General features: G+C 47.0%; 2 protein-coding genes across 2 annotated transcripts in view; one reads left to right on the forward strand and one right to left on the reverse strand.

Moving 5' to 3' along the window:
- Nucleotides 1-13943: 13943 nt before the first annotated feature.
- Nucleotides 13944-15722, forward strand: LOC126579204 (phosphatidylinositol-3-phosphatase SAC1-like). The gene is made up of 2 exons (XM_050242583.1): nt 13944-15474; nt 15667-15722. The coding sequence occupies exons 1-2, from the start codon at nt 13944-13946 to the stop codon at nt 15720-15722; spliced, it is 1587 nt and encodes a 528-aa protein (XP_050098540.1).
- A 4112-nt stretch (nt 15723-19834) lies between these two features.
- LOC126578251 (fat-like cadherin-related tumor suppressor homolog) overlaps nt 19835-20000 on the reverse strand; it is a 197866-nt gene continuing 197700 nt past the window's right edge. Inside the window, 1 exon segment of the mRNA XM_050240621.1 lies at nt 19835-20000. This exon segment is cut by the window's right edge and continues 1859 nt beyond it. The gene's annotated coding sequence lies outside the window, so the exon portion shown is untranslated.

The raw sequence follows: 20000 nt of genomic DNA on the forward strand, positions 1-20000 counted from the left end.
TTGTTTTTTTTTTAAACCCAGCTCAGCTCGCGCATCACACATAATTAATGTAATGAAAAATTGAACAGTGATTTCGTATTTCAACAACAAGGTCACCAGTTGATTGGATTTCACAATTGATCACCGCCCGTTCATTATCCGTCCGACGGTTTGGACATCGTAACCGCACCGTTTGGCATCATTAATATGCATACTGTTTAGCCACATTAGTTGCTCTGTGTTGCAGTGCACCCTTCGTGCGAGCTTTCCCGCCTAATCAGCAATCAGCAGCTGGTTCATATTCCATCATCCCAGCCCGTTGTTGATATGCACTGATCAAATTGAATTAGTGCGAGTGCTGAGCTATTAATTATTCGCGCTCACGCTGCAAAACGACACCTCGTTTGTAGTGATTGATTGGATTGGAAAGTGGAGCTCATCGGCATTGGTTGTGTGGGGTTGGTGTTTGGGAAGAGGTAATTGTAATATTACATGTCCACCGGTTTCCCCAAAGCCTTGCAACCCATCGAACTCATCATTAACATCAGCTCATCATGCTCATCATGCCCGTTCCCCTTGTATTCGATCACAGCATCATTCCAGGTAGAATGGACATTAAAATGCTCAACATTTATTTCTTCTGTACCAACGGTAAACTTTGCAAACTTCGCGACGATCGCATCCAAAAGGCCAAAAGGGCGGCATCCAAAAGGATGCAATAAAATGCTTTATTCGGCATTAGTGGTCCCATGGTAATGCGATTTATGATCCTTCACCACCACCCGGAAAAACCTCGTTTCAGAGATTAACGGAGAAATGAAAGGGATGGATTTGTGATGCTGATGCTGCTGGCCAATAAAAAAACGGTCGCTTAGAATGGGTCGCCCAGCATCATCACCATTAGCTGGTAAAGTGGCCAAGTGTTTTATAAACGCATTTTATGATTCATGATCCCGAGGGTCGTGGTCCGTGGTGGCCGCCGTAATGGTCGACAACTTAACGGTTCGCCGTTCGGACTGGGGCCAAATCGATCGAACCGGCCGGACCGTTGGACCGAAGTTTATGAGGTTGTAATCCGTCTAATTGCATCTCGATTTAACGTTTTTTTTTAATTTATTGTACTTACGCTTGTTGTTGTGTTTCTGTTTCTAATGCTAGCGAGCAATGAGAAGGGTTTAATACGCATTCGGCTTTTTGCGCTCGAGATGCGATTACGATCTCGCTATCTATCGGGAACCCAATCTGTCAATCCGCAGTGGTCACATAAAAAGACAACAACTCTTATCAAAGTTCCTTCCCGACAGATAAGGGCGCAGTTCCCATGGCGAGCGCCCATTAATAAGCCATCAATTTGACGACGGTCAGTCGGTTGTCCCGGGAGGGCGCCCAATTGAGACAGCACCAGTCAGTTGAACCTCGTTTCCGGTTTCATTTCGGGTTTCGGGTTCCTGTCAAATTTGCCCCTCCCTAAGCGGGGAGCGCCCTACTTATCTTACGCGCCCGGGGGTTAAAAATCGAGAGAGAAAAACGAATAATATATCACAATTTGGTGCGGCAGTCCCTTTCAGGCAAATGATATTCCTGCGTCACAGGGAAAAAAAACGGAAACGAAGACGAACCCGTTGCGTATTGAGTGGCAGTTTTTTTTCCACTCGAGCGAAAGTTTTGTCCCTCTGCAATGCATGGGCTCGTAAAGTTCAACTAAAGACGCACCATAAAACCCTCGGTCAAAGTGGCTGCAGCCAGAAGGAATCGGAGTGGTTGACTTTAACTTGGTGCCTTTGTTACTTTTTCTTGGCGTTGTTTGTCCTTCGCTTCAATTCAGCGGGTCCAGCTCCTCCGCACGCACAACGCGTGAAGTGCGGCAAGTCTCGTCTCGTACCTTTGCCACTTACTGCGACGTCGACCTCTGCTGTTTGGGGGTGAAAAAGGGGTTAAGGAAAAATAAAATGAGATTTAAATACGACTTGACCGGGTTTTTAGGGTGACGGCGGTTTCGGCGGCCTTTGAAGGTCCTTTTCCCGTGTCAAGCCAGTCGCTCTGACGCGTAACGAAATACTGGGCGAGACTGTCCCGAACCCGTGAAGTGAATGATTACGAAATGGTGTCGGAAGTACCATACCGGTGGAGAAAAAATGTGCGAAAAGGCAAGCGAAAAATTCCTCAATTGAAAACTCGCCCTCAAGACTTAAAGTGTTTCAGTGTTGCAAGAAGATTCTCAGGGGTTGTTTCTTGTTATCTTTGGTCGCTAATATTGTTGGCCAAATCACAATCACACCCTGAGATGGCCTGATATTAGTACAAGGAACAAACCGCTTGGAAAAACAATATCTTCACTCGTGTTGTAATCACCGTTTGTTCGAGCCACTTTTGCAAGATGACCACGGTGGGGGAACACGGTTTGTGATTTATGACATCACCTTCACTGCCTTTCTTTTCAATCTGGCGCTCACGAGATGATTAAATTGAAGCACTACTAGAGCGTATAGTTATCGCTGTGAAAACCAAAAAAAAAAAACACAAAAACTACCAAACAAAATGTACGATGAAGTTGTGTGCTAAACGAATGTTTTATGACCTGCTTCGCACGATAGTTTACATTCTCCTCCCGGGGCGGGTGCCATAATTTCCTCAAACGATATTCCTTTGCAAAAATGGGTGGACAGATAAAAAAAAGAAGGAAAAACCTCACCAACGATACAATCTCTCTCTTGGTGGGTAGCTGTACGTGACGCTAGTTACTTCCTGCCTAGATGCTGCCGCTGATGGTGTTTGGAAGTAAATTTTCCTCGACCATATCATTACCGGTTGCCGGTGCCAAGATGCTTCTAGTTGACCTCCGTTCCGCCGGTTCTGCGGTGCGGAAAATGCAAAAAGGCGGACAGGAAGCGGCGTTCAGCAGTGGTGGCACGCGTGTTCTCAGGAGCGTCAGTAGCGACGCGATTGATTTATGACTTCATGTTGTTGTCCCAATCTGAGCGAACGGGCGAGCGTTAGGACTAAGTGAACCCCGGTGTCGATGATTTATAGCGACCGATGGTGGCCAGAAAGCGGCACTCGAGCGGCTGGCCAGACTAGAAGCTCGTGGTTCGTGGCAAACTATCGAAGAACTGCAGAAGCACGCGGTTCAAGAGCGCAACAGGATATCGGAGAGTGGAAGATGGTAGTAGATGGTTTGCCGCCACTCACGTTAAGCACGGCGCTTTATCAGCCTCATACTCCGCCGGTGTCGGTTCGTTAAGTGAGCGGAAGTGAACGGGTGGTGGTGGACGAGGACATTACTCTTTTGGCTTCAAGGAGGGTTTTCTCCAATTTTTTTCGGGTTTTGTTTCGTGGAAAAGCTTCCGTCTGGCTATTGGTGCGATTGAATTTGAAGCACAACTAATCCTGGCGAATGGTGCAATGGATGGATTGAAATGTGCACTTTGAGGATGGACACCATTGCGATGCCCATCTCGTGGTCCTGGTTAGGAGTCCATTTTTACAATTTCAGAATGACCAGCTCACCTCCCCACCCAGGGCAATAAATTCCTATCGGCTGCTCCGAAAGTATAGTTCTTAATCACCCACCCCCGGAAGATGGATCACTTCGCTTAAAGCCACCTCGAATGGATGGACATCCGTGCATAGATTCCGGTTCGAGCCGACCGAGCCAGACACACACATGGGACCACTAACATGAAGTAACTTAACACCGGGCACTGCTGTGCTGTGTTCGAACGGTGTTCATTATCACCTGCAATACCGATAAATCTTTAAATGCAACTCTCTCCACTCTCTGCTGGAAAATGCTTCATAAACCAACGCTTTTTATCGTATTGCTTTTCCGCTTATAGCGCTCCCGTGCGCGATTGTTTTGTGCTCCGCGAATGGAAAGTATTCAATTTTTATCTGTTTGCTGAGGATGATATGATATGGTGCGGATTGTTAGCGGCGTATTGTGTTGCCAATGCCGCTGATGCTGCCATTTTATTGATTTCGCACATTCCGCTCCCAATCTTTCGCCTCGGACTGGCGTGGCCATAAAACGCCCCGAAATCTGTATTATTATTGGCCGGGCCGGGGCAAAATAGGGAAAACCATTTTCAATCTGGTCGTAAATCAGAATCGTTCGTGTCGATGGACGAGGAAGAGAATGAAACGAAACGAAGGAGAGAATGGGGAGAGAGAGAGAGAGAGAGAGAGAGAGAGAGAGAGAGAGAGAGAGAGAGAGCAACGAAATGGTGGCATCGGCGGTCGTCCAACAAAACAACATTAAAATGATGGTTATGATTTCAATGTTCCAAACCGATAGCAGCAGCAGCAGCAGCAAAAAACAGGTGGCCGCACCACACCAGTGCGTAATCTTCTATATATTCTAACGACCGAGGACATTCCCGGAGGTTTTGGTTTCCGCTTCTGCCTCTCTGCCCCGTTTCCACCTTCTTTCTCTTCTATTTTTTGGGGGGGGAAATTTTTCAGATTTTTTCCAAAAAAAAAGCGAAACGAAACGGAACAGACCTTCCTGTTTGCACGGATTGGTGCGTCTGGTTGGATTTTCTATGCTTTATGCTTCTGCGTAGCTACTCACCGTGGTAGCGAGTCATGGGGGAAGCCACGCTAAGCCGCATGTGTGTCTGTGTTGCGCATGTTGTGCTCTTTAACAAGCAGCCAAGGACTCATTGAGAGGACACGCGACTCGTTCTTGCTTCAAATTCAAATGGCTGGAAAACAGTCTTAACCGATCGCCCACTTTCTTTAGCGAAATGTTTCGTCATGATATGTTATGATGATGCCCGCCTGCGACTCCTTCGTTCCACGGAACGATCTGAGCTTCACCGATTGATCCACTGTGAGCGCCGGAGGTGTCCTGGAATGGAGGTCCTGGAATGTACCGGTTGGAAGGAAATGGGCCTTTATTCCGGAGGAGGACAGCAAGCATAACAGTGTGCTTCAGCTTGCTGGTGTGTGGCTGTGTGTGTTTGGAGTGCCGTAACGATAAATCACGTTCGCAAAATTGGGAAGCGATTTGTGTTATTTGCATTCGAATTTACATTTCACTTTCCACAGACGGGACGTGGCCTCAGTCCCAGGACTTCTTCGCGTCTTCCAAACACACGCGCGAAGGTTGGCGAGAAAAGCGCTTTCCGTACCGGCCACATACTGCCATCGCTTACCTTACAGGCGCCCGGGTTCCAACGCTTCCTAATATTTCGCTACTAGGGACGGTGCCTCCATTGCAGGGGTTTGGGGATGGTGTTGGTAATGTTTCGGATTTGTTTCTGTTTCTGCTCGCAAGCGATCGTTGGAACGCTGGATCCCCAACTCGTCGATTCTTCAACAGCAACAGCAGTCGCCACCATGGGAACATTTTGTTCTTTATTTTCGCTTCTTCTTTCGCTCCCCAAATACGCTTACACAGATACACTTGCTATGGGATGGAGTGTGGCCGATTCGTATGCAAACACCGAGCGTGTTGCGTACATTGTGTTTTTGTGCGAGCGCAAGAAGAGCTTTATTTTTATTGCCCGGATTTTTATTTATGCATAACGGCCACACAGGAAGGGGCGGGAGGAGGAGGAGCGGTGGGAAAGGGTGGACCACCACCACCACCCACACAGGAATCGAAATTGGTGGACGGTTGTAGCCATATAGGTATTGATTCTTGGTCTCGTCGCACTTCAATCGTAATCGATTACGGAGTGTAGCCGGTCGCTCTTTTTGATCCTTTTATTTGTCAAGCTGCGTCGTCGTGGTGATCCTTAGGGTCCTGATTTCGAGATGTTTACATAGCCTCGACGCAAGGATCATTATTTTTCTTTTTTTTGTGATTTTATGCCTCCCCTAAGTATGACGGATGATAAAGATGGAATCGGGAAGGTAATAAAAGGGGACAATAAATGTACAATTTATGGTGCATCAATTATCATCATGAGCAGATCGATCTGATCTGATGGTGAGAGCTGAGAAGGGCTGGGAAAAAATGGACAGATCAGCTCATGATCTTTGCATAGTAAAATTTTAAAACAGCATCTTAGGGGTCTTAAGGAAAACTATGAGTAATTCTGGTTCTTACTCTTAAGGAATCTAAGGCTTTATTTATAAAAAGAGCTTTACATAAATGCCGAAAACGTATCAAAAGATTTTTTAAAAACTCAACTTCGGAATTGAAGTGCAGATTTAGTGTTAAATGCCCAAAAAATAGATCAATCCCGTTGGTTGTTTGCTGCAATGATGGATATGTTCTTTTAAAACGATGCTTTTGAGCATATTATTTGATCGAAATGCACTGAGCAATGTTGGAAGAGTGATTTTTCAATCTTTATCTGTTTTCTTTGATGGTTTCACATTCATTCCATAATATTCTAGAAAGATTTTACGCTAAGGAAAACAAAGTGATAGCTAAAAAAATCAATAAGATACCATTTTCCTCCTGAGGGAATTGATGGAGAGCGACCAGAATTACCTCTCCCGTATTAATCGAAAACTAATTTTGATAGCATGCCATTTGCTTCCAGCTACTCGCCCAGAATCCTTCTGGAACACCGTGTCCAGTATTGTTCAGTGTTGGCTACCTTTTCGCTTCGTCTCGCTTGCACGGAAGCTCTTTTCAGTGGAGTTCGTTGCTTTGGTGTTTCCGAACGATGCTGCTGAACCATCGGTACCATAAACCAACCGCACATAAGTAAACGAATGACCGCAGACCTTGTTGCCACAGCGTTACGCTCTAGACAAAGCACAGCAGCCCCTTCCGTGTCCGTGTCCACCACCCGACCGGCCAGGCGGTTGCAATAAAGAGAAAATTTAATTCAATTTATAAACGAGCAGCATCGAGAATGAAATAAAATCTAATAAAAACTCAAATAAGAAAAAAAAAACCAGGACGACGACGAAGAAGAAGTTGCATGAAAGAACCACCAAACACCGACCGTCACCTCCTTCGGGAGGGAACAAAGATTGAGGGAACGTCCGTTGCAGCAGTAGCGTAGCAGCGTACGGTGTGCAATGGCAACGATGGAACATGTTGAGCTACTTACAGAGGCCCCAGTGATGATGGTTGGTGGGTTGAAAGCACCAGCGCCTGCGCCTTTTGCTGCCAATGCGCACCGATGATGGGTCACTGGGTCATTGAGTCCGGAGTCCAAAGTCTGGAGCCGAGGAGAAATAAAATTGAACAATGCTGACAATTTACGCTCCACCGGACACCACGACACACACAATAAAATGGTGCAATTTATTCAATCATATTACCCGCTGAACTGGAAGGCGGCGAGTCTAGCAAGGAAGGCCGAAGACCGCGACCGTCAATATGCATCCTTTGTAGCTGGGAGTAGTGCCTGGATGAGAAGTCTGCCCTATTGTTTCACTGCACAAATACCTTACAAAAGAACCGGTAGAGTGGCTTGGAACAGGCTTGTTAGTGAGGTTCTTTGCTCTCTGACCCAACTATTAGCTATTTTTGATTATCTTTTCTTTTAGATCCTGCTACTTGAAGTCGTATTTCACATTCTAGCTGTGATTAGAGCAGAGAAATGTTGCTTTATTATTTTCTAGTCAATACCTAATCAACTATGAGGATGTATTGCTGGACAATTCTTCTCCAAGACCAGGTGCATGACAAGCTAAGGGCTGGTGCAACTCAATCACCGATCGACTGACATCTCCATCAAGCTGGAAGCATGTTCCTCGCTTTGCTATGTGGTTTTGAGTAGGCAAATCAGGATGCATACCAGGAAGCAACATTCTAATTGCTTCCTGGCATTTGTACATTCTTACCATAGGATTACTCCTTTCGACGTGGCCATTTTCTAGGAATACGTACAGCATAAAGTACAACCCACATCATTTCTGATTAATGTACCTTTCCATAGACCAACAGCCGACAGAAGGGCTTTTGCTGTTTAGTTTCCTTCGCCACGATTGTTAACGAAAGCCGTACGAAGCTCCTCGAGCGTCAGGATAATGGAATACGTCAATTCCACCAGTCAGATCCTCTGGTTGGAATCCCAGTTCAGAGCTTCAATCACATTCGGCGTTGTTTGGCGCACATGCAGCTAACTGTGCACCGCCACAAACGATTGTTTGGGATAGGGCCTTTACCAAGAATCCACGCTACGATTTTTAAGGCAATTCCCTTACCTCCACCCCATCCGAATCCGAATGGTTCCCTATCGGTGCGCGTGCATCAGCTGGCCTGACAGTGGCTGGCCGCCTTTTAATCCGGCTGAGGCCCCGGAGAAATTTTATGCCCCAATAATTAAGCACCACCAAGAACCAACCCAGCTATCAGCTACTGCTGCTGCTGCTGCTGCTGCTGCTGCTGCTGCTACTACTACTCGGTTGCTCGCACTCCAAAGATGCGCATCGTAAAGTGGTTAAACTACCGAGTGGAGCGAGTGGAGATACTAAAACACAAGCTCGTACAAGTCCTTGCTCGCACGGTTCGGACAGGAGAGGGTAAGATCCTTTCCACTGTCACAGCTTGTCGTCTACTTCGTCGTCTGCTTCGTCCTCGTCGTCCTCGTCTTCGTTTATGATTTATGGTACGAGGACAACCAGCCAGCCTCACACACGGATACTCACAGATACACTCGCAGTCGCAGTGACAGCAGCCTCATCCAACCCGTTAGCAATGGAATTTCCAAAACTCTCTCCCCTTTTTTCTCTGTCCCATACTCTCTCTCTCTCTCTCGTCTAGCCTTGATGGCCACCCAACGTACTGTGAGTCACTTGGTAGAGAAGGGCACGTCGCCGCCGTCGTCGTCGTCGTCGTCGTCGTCAGTAGACAGTAAAAAGGGGCATCTGCCACCGACTGCAACGGAGTTCACGCTTGTCGAGCGCTCTAGCTCTAGTCGTTTTATGTGCTACTTATCTTTAAGTTCCACTGCACATGTGTCTCGCTGCCTCTCACACTTTGGCCCCTCCCCCGAGGCCCTAGCTTTGGTTGATGACTTTCGGTCCCTCAGGTTGGAGAAAGAGATGTCCTGGCAGCGGCGGCGACTGTTGTACTTGGCTTGGCTCTGGCTTCGATTGCGATTGCCATTTGCTTCTTGTGCCTCCTGTTCGTGCGTCGGAAGGTGTCGTGGAGCTGAGCGTCATCCCTGGTGCTAACCGGCTTTCATTTGCAGCATAAACATGTTCACTTTACGTTTGACATTTTGTAACATAGAAAAATAGGATAGAGATAGAGTGAGTGCAGTAACTTCAGGGATGAGGCTAGATTTAATCGATTCCTGGCCTAGGCACCGGAACCACCGGGAAGAAGGTCCGAAGAAGTTCTTGCACAATTCAACCAAATAATGATGTGGAGCGTACGCGATGAGGATACGAACGGGAGGCTACTTGAACGAAGAGTAGCTGCCGCAATAGGCCTTTCACAGCCTTCAGGTTACAACCAACGGCCCCGATAGTTAAGCTTCTTAACAGCAAAAAACAAAAAAAAGGCCTCGGCCTCACACATTGTTGGATGGAACGTTGTAATTACAATTTCCCATCCCCTCCTGGTCGTTTTGCTTTTGTTTTCTCATCCACAATCCTTTTTGGGGCTGAATGGTGAGTGTCATGCGCGTCGCAGGTGGCAGCAATGGTGACGAATCCGGGTTTGTGGTTCTCGAGCAATCATGATTATGAAGCGACAGCTCGACGGCGACGACAATGTGCCGTTGTGTGCGCTCTTGCTTCCGGAATGTCATATTCCACGCCCTCGAGCCTCGACGAGAGCGGCCAGGATATGGCAACATGGTTCAAAAGAAGGTTTCTTCCGTGCACCGAGGTACCAACATCAGCAGCAAGGGTGCACAGCAAAAAAAAAAGGATGGATAATCCTAGAGTATCCGCGAGGTCTCTCGATGTTCTCGCGGTGCGAAATGTGCGCATTCGCTCGAGACTGGTTGAGACGAGATAGCGACGCAGCGACGAGGACGTGGTACCGGGAAAGTAATCATCCTCTTACACGTTATTATTTTCCATCCACTTCCGGGGGTCCGTGGGGACAAGGTTTTAGACGCGAACTTGCGCCCACGAGACCGGGCCAGACCAGGGCATCGTTTCGTATTTAATTTTCATTCTTCGTTGAAGCACTTGGTAGGGAAGAGGAACGGAATGGTAGGACAGGAAGCGAGCTAAAGCTTGTTCTTGCGATCCCGCTCGGCACAAAGCTGTAGTTGCAGCGCATCGCTCTGGCTCCGGTCGTTCCGCTTCAATCAAGCATTTCATAACCGTTTATGATTGCCGGAGCTGTTGTGTCGTTGTTGTCGCTGTTAATTCGTGTGCCTCAAAGCTGCTTTCAGCGCTGCTAAGAGTGTTCCACAGTGCCCTTTATCATTGTGTATTTCTCTCTCTCTCTCTCTCTATCGAGAAACTGGCCTTCAATCGAGCGGTTCGCCCTTTGAGCTGTACTGGAATTGGTTTGTGGAAGGCAAAATAAGAGAAAAAGCATTAAAGCTTTGCGAGGACACAGGGCTTCGGCACACTGGTCGCAGGGAGGTGATGTGTTGCTTAAGCGCTCTGATTGTTGTTTGCGTGACGAGCAGCTTGCTCGAGCAGCAAACCGAAGACAAAGCTTTCCATTTTTGTCGGTCTTTTCCTCCCAATACGGTTGACTGCGTCCCGAAAACGGAGATTCTTATCATTCTTCGAGAATAACCATCTAATCAGGCTACGCGCGGAAAGTGCGGAATCGTCTGGAAGCTCAAAACAAAAATCAATTCGTTCGATCAGGATTACGCTCCTTTTCTGCTGTACCATTTTAAAGTGGAACGATCAGAGATTGAACACGAATGCTACGATCTGAACGATTATTATGATATCCGTAGTTAGGAGTCCCCATTGTTGGTCTTCTACTTTGCTTAAATACTTTGCAGGGCCCTTTTGAGTGAATCGTGTTTTAATTTAATTTTTTTGCATTTGTTTTCCTTTTCTTTCTAAAGCATCGCCCTTTCTGTCTCCAAACAGCATCGAATAATTGAAATTAAAAATGCCTTTATGTTAGACGATACCAACGCATTGTTTATGCTAACCGCGAGCAGCCCCAGAGTTTATGAGTTAATGTAAACAATCCCGATTAGACGACATTGTGACACCCCCCAAACCACTCGACGACAGCGCTCTCGTAAAACAAACATTCTTTTTCGGCCAGTCCATGACTAAGCGAATCGTCACGATCCAGAATTTAGTTGTTCTCAGATAGCACCAGAATAAAGTTTTAATTAAAATAAAAAAGAGAGAACCACCTTGTGATTCCGATAACTTGCATTGCTTTCATTACTGGAAATGCATTGATGGAATTGAAAAACCTTACCCAATATTCTTAAAAATGTTGTCTTTAATATGAGATTTAATGATAAACGTTCTGTTCAATTAAACAGTTAGGCAACATAATGCACCATTTTCTCATCCTCAAAACCCTGAGACCTGAGCACGGTGGTCGAAATCGAAAACAATTTTTCGATTGTTCGCAAAACTTCGTCATTTTCATCGGCCACATGCGTCATGATAAGGCTTGAACGAAACACCTGTTCGATGATCGAAAATCTGTTTTGTTTTTTCATGCTCCTCCAGCATCCTCCAGGGGCTCATAAATTTCAAATAAATAAAACACAATTATTGCTTCGTAGCTGTCCCCTTCGGGTGGCCTGTTTGCTTGCAGCAATCCTTCACCAAACGCAACTGCAATGAGCATGGCGGTCGCGTCTCGACGGTCGCGTGGAAAATGGCGAGGAAAGGAATGGTCTCGTAATGGCTCCATTATCGAGTACCTCTTCGATGCGTTTCTCTTCTTTCACTCTGACCAGGGAGGGGAGGGTGCGTAATTTGCATAGTAGTGGTAAGTATTAATTTATGGGCATTCATTAAAATATGTTCCTGCCCCTCTCCCCCCCCAGTTCGCTCCTTCTGATGGTCACCATTTGCTTCATCTCAAGTGGGGTGACAACACTAGCAAACCTCTTTATTGTGCGCTTTCACCTGAAACGCACGTCCGTTTTGTCTTTTATGGTCTTGAAGTGTATCAAAATGAGCCACTGATTGCTTTGAAGGCGAATCGAATCATAAAAAAAACACAACGCCTCTCACAATAATTGCTGCGAACGCTAACCAACGCTATTCGCTTGGGAATTCCGTTGACAGATCATTAAAATAGGAGTTTGTACATGTGAGTGTTTGATTTTACTTTGTCATAGTTGATGAGCGGTGCGGTGACCACCAGTCTAGCTGCGTTTCCCCCTAATCCGTCTCATCACCAATCGTCATTGGCATTAATCCTACCAACAGGACCGAGGCGGGTGCAGGGCGACCAACATAAAATAATAAAATGATGAACTCACACATCACAATCGTGGCTGGTTCATCGGGATCGTTTGCTGATTAGCACCGTACCGAGGACCACCGATCCTTGGCATTGCTGGTCCTGGCTTGACCTGGTCCCCGTGCAAGCAAATCAGCGAAATTAAATCACCGACAATTAAACATTTATACAGGGAAAACCATAATTAACACCGGCCACCGGCCAGTGGTGGTGGTGGTGCTGACCGGTCGATAGCCACCACCGATCTCTGTGCTGACTGATGTGCTACCGGAGGGCAACGGTTTTTTTGGGTAACGGAAGTGGAGGGGTAGACAAATTTGCTGAAATTTAAATGACCTCAACTGGTGGGCGAGGTAGAACAAGCGCGACAACGATGACACGATGACGATGCTCTCTGATCATCACCAATCATGCGAGTTGGTGTGCTGTGGCCGCTCAATTTCCGGGATATCATATCACCCACCGGGATCAATACTTAATATCATCGGATACCGAAGGATGGGAACCGAAAAGGGGGGTGTGAGTAGAGAGGGATGAAGGGGGAGGTGAATTCAATTTAAATTAGTGCCAGAGCCATTGATTGCGTTCTATTTGTATGCTAATGTGCCTTTTTGGCTAAATTGTCTGTAAATGAAGTGCACTCTGAACGACATTTAGGAGAGTGGTGTTGTTCCCGGGGGAAGGGAGGAAGAGAAGCGCTGAAGCGGCACAAAACACAGGCCATGTCTGTATCCTGCGTGCGCTCTCCTGGTTGCATTTTCCCGGACCGTTCTTTTAATTTGTATCGAATTTAATTAATCCAAATGTACATACAAGACCACGGCTTCATGCGAGGATGAAGGGGTGGTTGTTTGTGAGCGAAAAGCGGGGGAATGGGGGTGATTAAACCGAAAAATAAATACCACGGAGCTGTGGTTTGGCCCCAACACTCGGTTTCGCTCGATTCCTCCCGTAATTGCCTTCGCAATCGACCTCTATGCAAGCGACGCATTGCGCTCACCTCGTGGGAAGCTGAGGTCAAAGTTTGAGGGGCGCTATGTTTGCCTTTAACCCGCTCGGTCACACCAAGCAGCCAGATTAGGTTTGAAACAAAATGACACAAATATTAGTCTTGTAAGAAATTAAGAAAAGAGTGCGACAAACAGACCACATGCTGTTTGGGGAACCGAAATCATAAACCAAGTGCCGTGCTGCGCTGCTTCTCCCGGGAATTAATCCATCAAACAACATTCATTGCTGATGCGTCACATTGTTTCCGTTTCCCTCTTTTCTCAACTCAAACTCTGTGACCATGGTTGGTCTGGTTGCTGCTGAAATGGCACAATAAGTGTGATTTGTTCCCGCAAGCGGTTAATTGGTGTGGCTCGCGATAATACAAACAAAACGCGCTCGCTTCGCCAAAGCATAAACAGTCTTCAGCGATCGCGAGTGATCGCAACGCGTAGCCTCATTTGAAATCTTGCGTTCATAGCAACCGCATCGTGGATAATTGTGTTGTGTCCAGCAGCGGCAGCAGCAGTAATAGTTCTTGTGACAGTGATCCTACGTATTCCAGCGGTTTTTCCTTTGTGGTAGGGGAATCACAAAGTGTACAATTCTACCACTAACTCATCCAACTAATGGTTTGTTTTTATTTCACCCACATCGACACTGTAGGTCTCAAAGCCAATCATCCAAAGCCATGCCTCGTGTGTACAATGAGCTGGTGCTACATCTGACCAAGGAACGGATCCTGATCGAATCGAGTGATAGTGATTACGAAGTCAACGAGCAACTCACAATCGATCGCGAGAGTGGCGAGGTGACACACTTGGGCAAACCCTTCCCAGACCATCCAATCTGGGAGTGTGAGACGCGCCGTGTATGTGGTCTGCTCGGAATTATCCCGTTACCGAGTGGACCGTACCTGCTGGTCGCTACCGACCGAGTGCCGGTTGGCACATTGTTCGAGAAGAAGATTTTCAGGCTCGGTGCCGTCGAGTTGATTCCGATAGCGAGTGATAAGCGAGATCGGAAGCAAGACAACTACTGCCGGCAAACGGTGCTGAATCTGTTGAAGGAGCCTTACTTCTACTTCTCCTACGAATATCATCTGACGCATTCGATGCAGCGTATTGGCGAATTATCACGATGCATTTTTGCGGCGCACGATAGCTACAGTATGTACGGTGATGCTGATCAACGGTTCGTGTGGAATGATGCTTTGTTGCGCGATTGGTACCGGCCGGAGATGCGTAACTTCTGTCTTCCGCTGATGCATGGTTTCATCTCCATCGATACGCTGGATCCGGTGCTGTATCCTCGGCTGCGTGATCATCGATCGTTGGTGCTGGCGCTGATTTCACGACGGTCCCGGGAACGTGCCGGGACCCGGTTGTTTACCCGCGGTATCGATACCGATGGTCATGTAGCGAATTTTGTCGAAAGCGAGCAGATCTTTGTTTGCGGTGAGTTGTGCTTTTCGTACGTGCAGACTCGCGGCAGTATTCCGCTCTTCTGGACACAAGCACCGAATCTACGCTTTCGGCCACGGCCACGACTAGAACCGGATGCGGATCATCTGAATGCCTGCCGGCAGCATCTCACCGATCAGTGTGCACGGTATGGAAAGGTGCTGCTGGTTGACCTGGTGGACCGGTCAGTTGAAGCTGAGTGCGATTTGAGCCTGCAATACGGAACGATTGTCTGGCAGGTTGGCAACCCGGATGTGGTGTACGCTCGCAAGGGAATGTTTGAACAGGTCGACGACTCCAATGATCTGAATGGCTATGTGGCTCGACTAGTTTTTCCGATTAAGATCATTTTGTGTAATCGTAAGCAGGATCGTGTCATCCGCGCGAACAGTATCGATTGTATCGATCGAACGAATGTGTTCCAGAGCCGCGTGGCTGCACGCGTTTGCGCGAGGTCGCTGTTCGAGCTGGGCATTGCTCGCGACGTCAATGATCCACTCGTTGCGATTGTCAAGCATCGTTGCGAGATCGCATGGATTGAGAATGCGAATGTACTGTCCCGGCAGTACACGGGCTCGAACGCACTCAAGACCGATCTGACGTTCCGTCGTTCCAACTCGCTCGTAGGCTATCTGCGAGATGCAATCAACTCGCACGAGCGATACCATCTGAACAACTACTACGATGGTAGTCGTCAGGATGCGATCGACTTCTTTCTGCGTGCGTCCCTCATACCTGGCCAACGGTCGCGTGCGCCACGTATGTTTCCCGTGTCTCCACCATTTCTACCAACGGTTTGTTGGATGACCTTGTCAAGTGGTCTGATAGGAGCGGGTTTATCCATTTTAATCAATCGATCCTTTGTTTACGAGAGGGAGCAAGGTGCATTCGGTGCAGTTGCGATGTTTACGTATCTGTACCTTGTCGTGAAACATCCGCATAAGCTCGTAGACATGCCGCAGCTCGAGTACCGTACGCTAGAGGTTGGTCTTGGAGATGAAGAATAGAGCAACAGCTCATGCGGATGCCCTTGTGGTAGTAAGTTTCATTGTAAAGAATCATATAAAGCCCCTGAAAGCAGAGCATTTTAATCTGTAACCATCCTTGTATTTGAGTGTTTGAAATGGGAATTGAAATTTCACTTTAATGTACGATGAAATAATAAAACCTCTTTCTTGATTCGCATTTCCCTCTTGGTTCTTATCGTGTCGGAGAGTCCAAAACAGTGGTTTCACCACTTGTGTTCTGTGTTGTATAACGAGAGAATGTAGACCATAAAAATGTGTTAATGCTTCCTCAAGCCCCCCGGGCCAGCGACAGAGGCAGTTAATCATTATCAGTAGTGGAACAGCAAATGGCTTGTTTTGTCGATAAAGGGATTGACGGCTTTTTAGTGCCGAACATTGTTGACCTTTGCGGACGCCTAGAGGAGTGTCTGGGAGTAACTTCCGACAGGCTAGTTGGTTTTTATAATTGGAACTAGGTAAGCGGCCCGGTTACAGAGCTACGCACGAAAGCAGGATTATTTTGAATTTCATTATTTTTCTCTTTCCCTAGCATACAAAAATGCTCTTCCATGTCATTCTAATGCTACCCATCTTTACTTTATCAAAGAGGCTCGATAGCTACACATTTTTGTTATCTTCACGGCATGAACATTGCTGCTGGCGAATGCAGCGGTTGATAAGCCAACTCCCAGCCATGTGCTCTGATAGCTAAACCGCCCGGTTACAGAGCCTCGTTTGAAAAAATGATTGTGTGAAATTATTCCTTTTCCATTTCTCACCAAACAATCAAACATGTCCCTCCACTCCATTTAAACCATTTCAACCAACCAACTCTTTTTCAATTTGATTCCTTACAATTCCGAGCGTCTGCTCGCGATGTCACCGGAGGAAGGGCTCTCGTGGTGCAGCGATTGACCTTGCACCAGGTTGATTGTCATTGCCTCCCGGTTCAGGTCCAGGTCCTGCAAGTTGTCACCGTATGGAACAGTAAAGCAGGCGCGTCCCATTGCTCAGCTCCCGTTCAGCTTTGCCGCTTTCAGTGCACCTCGCTACCGGAAAGGTGAACCATTTCCTAATCGCTTTCCTAATCGGTAGCCACTCCACAATGCTGCCGTTGATGGCCATCTGGCCCATCTTTTTGATTTCCGAAGAGCATAATTTTACCCTTGATCCTAACACATGCTGTAATGGTTTGTTTCATCATTTGATTAGTCGTTGTCTTCGGTACGATCTGGCGATAATCAAACAGCCCTACAGCATATCCACCGAACAGCCGAAACCTGTCGATAATATTTTGCAGTGGCATGCATTGCCCATGGCACGTGAGACAACATCAGAGCCAGAACAATCTTCGATTGGCTTCGGGTTCTAATGCAAGGAATGCAAAGATGACTCTTTACCAACAGGAGGTGCTCTCAGGTCCAGGTGTAATATCTGGCCCATCGAGGCGGGCAGGACCGTTCTGATAGCATAGAAGCAATCGCAGACGGAGAGTGAACCATTCCTCCTACCGCGATTTCATTCAGTCGCATGCAGCGAGTCCAGTGTGCGTTTGCCTGTGGCATTATGTGGCGCGTTTGCCTGTGGCACGGCCAGCGGCTTAACGTACCGATCTTATGCTGCGATAATGTAGTGGCCTTAGTTCTTCCGGTTCGTTTCCTCATATCGAGATGAATCGAGATGTATTTCAAGATTTGAGTAAGTTGGGAGATTCGAGCGATTTCATTTACATTGTTTCCCCAAATCTCTCGAGTCGCGTGCATCGAAATAGATCTGATGCTGATGCTGCGAATGCTGATAAATCTGATCAATTAGCAATCGAGTATAAGCCATAAGTTTACTTAAACAGTGCGGTTCCATTTGAGGAAAGGACAGTAAACCATTCCTACCGCGATTCCATTCTGGCGCATACACCGAGTCTCTTGAGTGTTTGCTTGTTCCATTAGGCCTTGCAGGCCAGTGACAAAATATCGATATCGATCGGCAATATATCGATAAAATAATCATTGGATGCATTTTTAGCTTTTCCATTTCATGCGCACGTTTCTGAAAAACCAAGTTGCCTGCGCCATTCGCTCTCTGGTTTCTCCTCCACAGCACGCTCTGCACTCGCGTACTCTCGCTTCGAGCGGTGGGGAAATATCGCGCGCGGAATTTTGTCTCGCTCGCGCTCGTTGAATACCCATTTTTTGCATCTCGCTCGGCGTCAGTATCCCCTTCTCGTTCGCGCTCACGTCATAGATGGTCATTTGCGGTCTCCCTCGGCGTCAGTATCCCCATCTCGTTCGCGCTCACGTCGTAAGCCATCTACGAGTATTTGCGGTCTCGCTCAGCGTCAGTCCGGACTAAAATTTGTATAGTGATAACCTAGAAGGGAGGCTCCATATCACAACCAACACCGGTACGGTACTGCTCGCCAAAGATAGCAAATATCGGTGCCCGAGTTACCTGGTGACCAGATCTTTGTTCCCCCAGATTCAGCAGCCGGATCGTATCCGGATGAAAATTCGATTTAATATCCGTGCCCTGGCCCGGTTCTGGACTTCCAACAGTGTAAAATCTCCAGATTCATCCGGGTCGACACCCTAGCCGACTGTTCGGTTATCGGATCCTGCTGCTGCTGGTGGTGGTATCATCATCATGCCGGTCGTTCGTGCACAAACCTAACACTCTTCGTTGCAAAGCCTCTTCCCTCCGCGCTGGGGCTTTGATGGATCTTGACCGACCCCAAAAATCCTGGCCCACCAGCAGCACCACCCGTAGTTATCCTTGGTCTTTTATATTTCGTTTTTTATGGCGGTCGTATATTAACACTCTTGCGAGCCGAGTGTCTGGCAGCGCACCGACCGGTGCTTTTTTGGGTGCGGGGATGGATTGCCCGGCCAGACGACGGGTGGAGCGGTCCTCCACTTCTCGGAAACTGGAAATGCGATACCGAAGCACCCAGAAGGCCCATTGAGAAGCAGGATTACGGCACCTGGATGACCGTCGTACGGACGGACGTACGTGTGGAATAGATGCGTCGCGTTTGCCGCTCGGGGAATCGGTAATCTACCATCCGATTCGGATCGGACTTGAGCCCCATTTAGTTGTGCTAACACATAAGCCTCCTCTCGGTAGGTGGTCCTACCGTGGCGCTTCTGTGTGTTGCTCGAGTGCTGTACTTCTGGTGAACTCGAAGGGTGTTTGGGTGTTTGTTATTGGGAGGCCCAGCAAAGAGGTTTAAATAGAACTCGTTCGGATACTACACAACACTTTTACGGTGTGCAAGGACGTGGCTCTCATACCTAATCGGATGTGTTACTTTATATCAAAGTGGAATCTAGATCATTTCAGAACACACAGAACCAGATAGAGTAAAATATGAGAACCAACCTTTGGAGAACGTTGATATTATATCAGTTAAATGACCAAGGAAAGTAACAAAAAATAATGTAGAAGCTTTGTAAAATATATAACAGTCAAAAACACCGATCGTTTAAAAATAGTTATATCTCAGAAATTTATTTATCTCTTTCTATATCTCCTCGATTCCCCCTTCCCCCCCCCCCTCTATCGGGCGCTCTCTCTATCCACTGGCTCTAAACGCCAGATTAGTCGCAGCGCGCCGCATTCTCGCATTCGCTCGCATTCGCTCGCATTTTCCTTTTTTTCTTTTAAGATTGATTCGATTTTTCCTACTACATTCTGGGTGTGTGTTTGCAGTTGTTTTTCCTTTTTTTTCTTCATCTTTTTAATTAAATTTACATTACCTACATAAATTCATCACCTTCACATTTCCATTTCCACTTTTCCTCCCCTCTCAAACGGTCGGTACCATGGATGACGATGATGATAAGGATGTGTGTGCTGGGGAAGCAGCAAATGTTCTCGGATTGAACGCTTTCGCTTCCAATTTCCTACCATCTGCTGTCATGATTGTTTCATCCTATTTCTATGATCATGTGATCGTAATGTTACGAACCGTGAAGAATCGTTTTGATGATGTTTCGTTTCCATCGATCGTCGCTCTTTGCTACTTTCGTATTTTTGTTTCTAGTTCTTCGGAAGTGTGCTTGTTGGCGTTTTTGGGGACATTTTTTATCATTCGAAAAAAACACAACAAAAATCCCTTTGCAACCAGTATGTTGACATTTCGATACTTTAGCGTCGGTTGTGGTTTGAAAATTGAAACAGATTTTCCGTTTTAGAAATAGTATGAAAACGAATGAACGTATGAAGTGGAGCGGACGTGAAGGTAGAAATTGTTACGTCCCTTGATAGTGTTTCTATCGCGTT

Source organism: Anopheles aquasalis, chromosome 3 (assembly GCF_943734665.1).
Source record: "Anopheles aquasalis chromosome 3, idAnoAquaMG_Q_19, whole genome shotgun sequence".
Taxonomy (NCBI): Eukaryota; Metazoa; Arthropoda; class Insecta; order Diptera; family Culicidae; genus Anopheles; species Anopheles aquasalis.

What these genes read in the sequence shown, in the direction of transcription:
- LOC126579204 (XM_050242583.1), top strand. Translation starts at nt 13,944, where the DNA reads ATGCCTCGTGTGTACAATGAGCTGGTGCTACATCTGACCAAGGAACGG. An exon ending in CCAACGGTCGCGTGCGCCAC is followed by an intron (nt 15,475 to 15,666) that starts GTATGTTTCCCG and finishes ATAAGCTCGTAG; the next exon opens with ACATGCCGCAGCTCGAGTAC.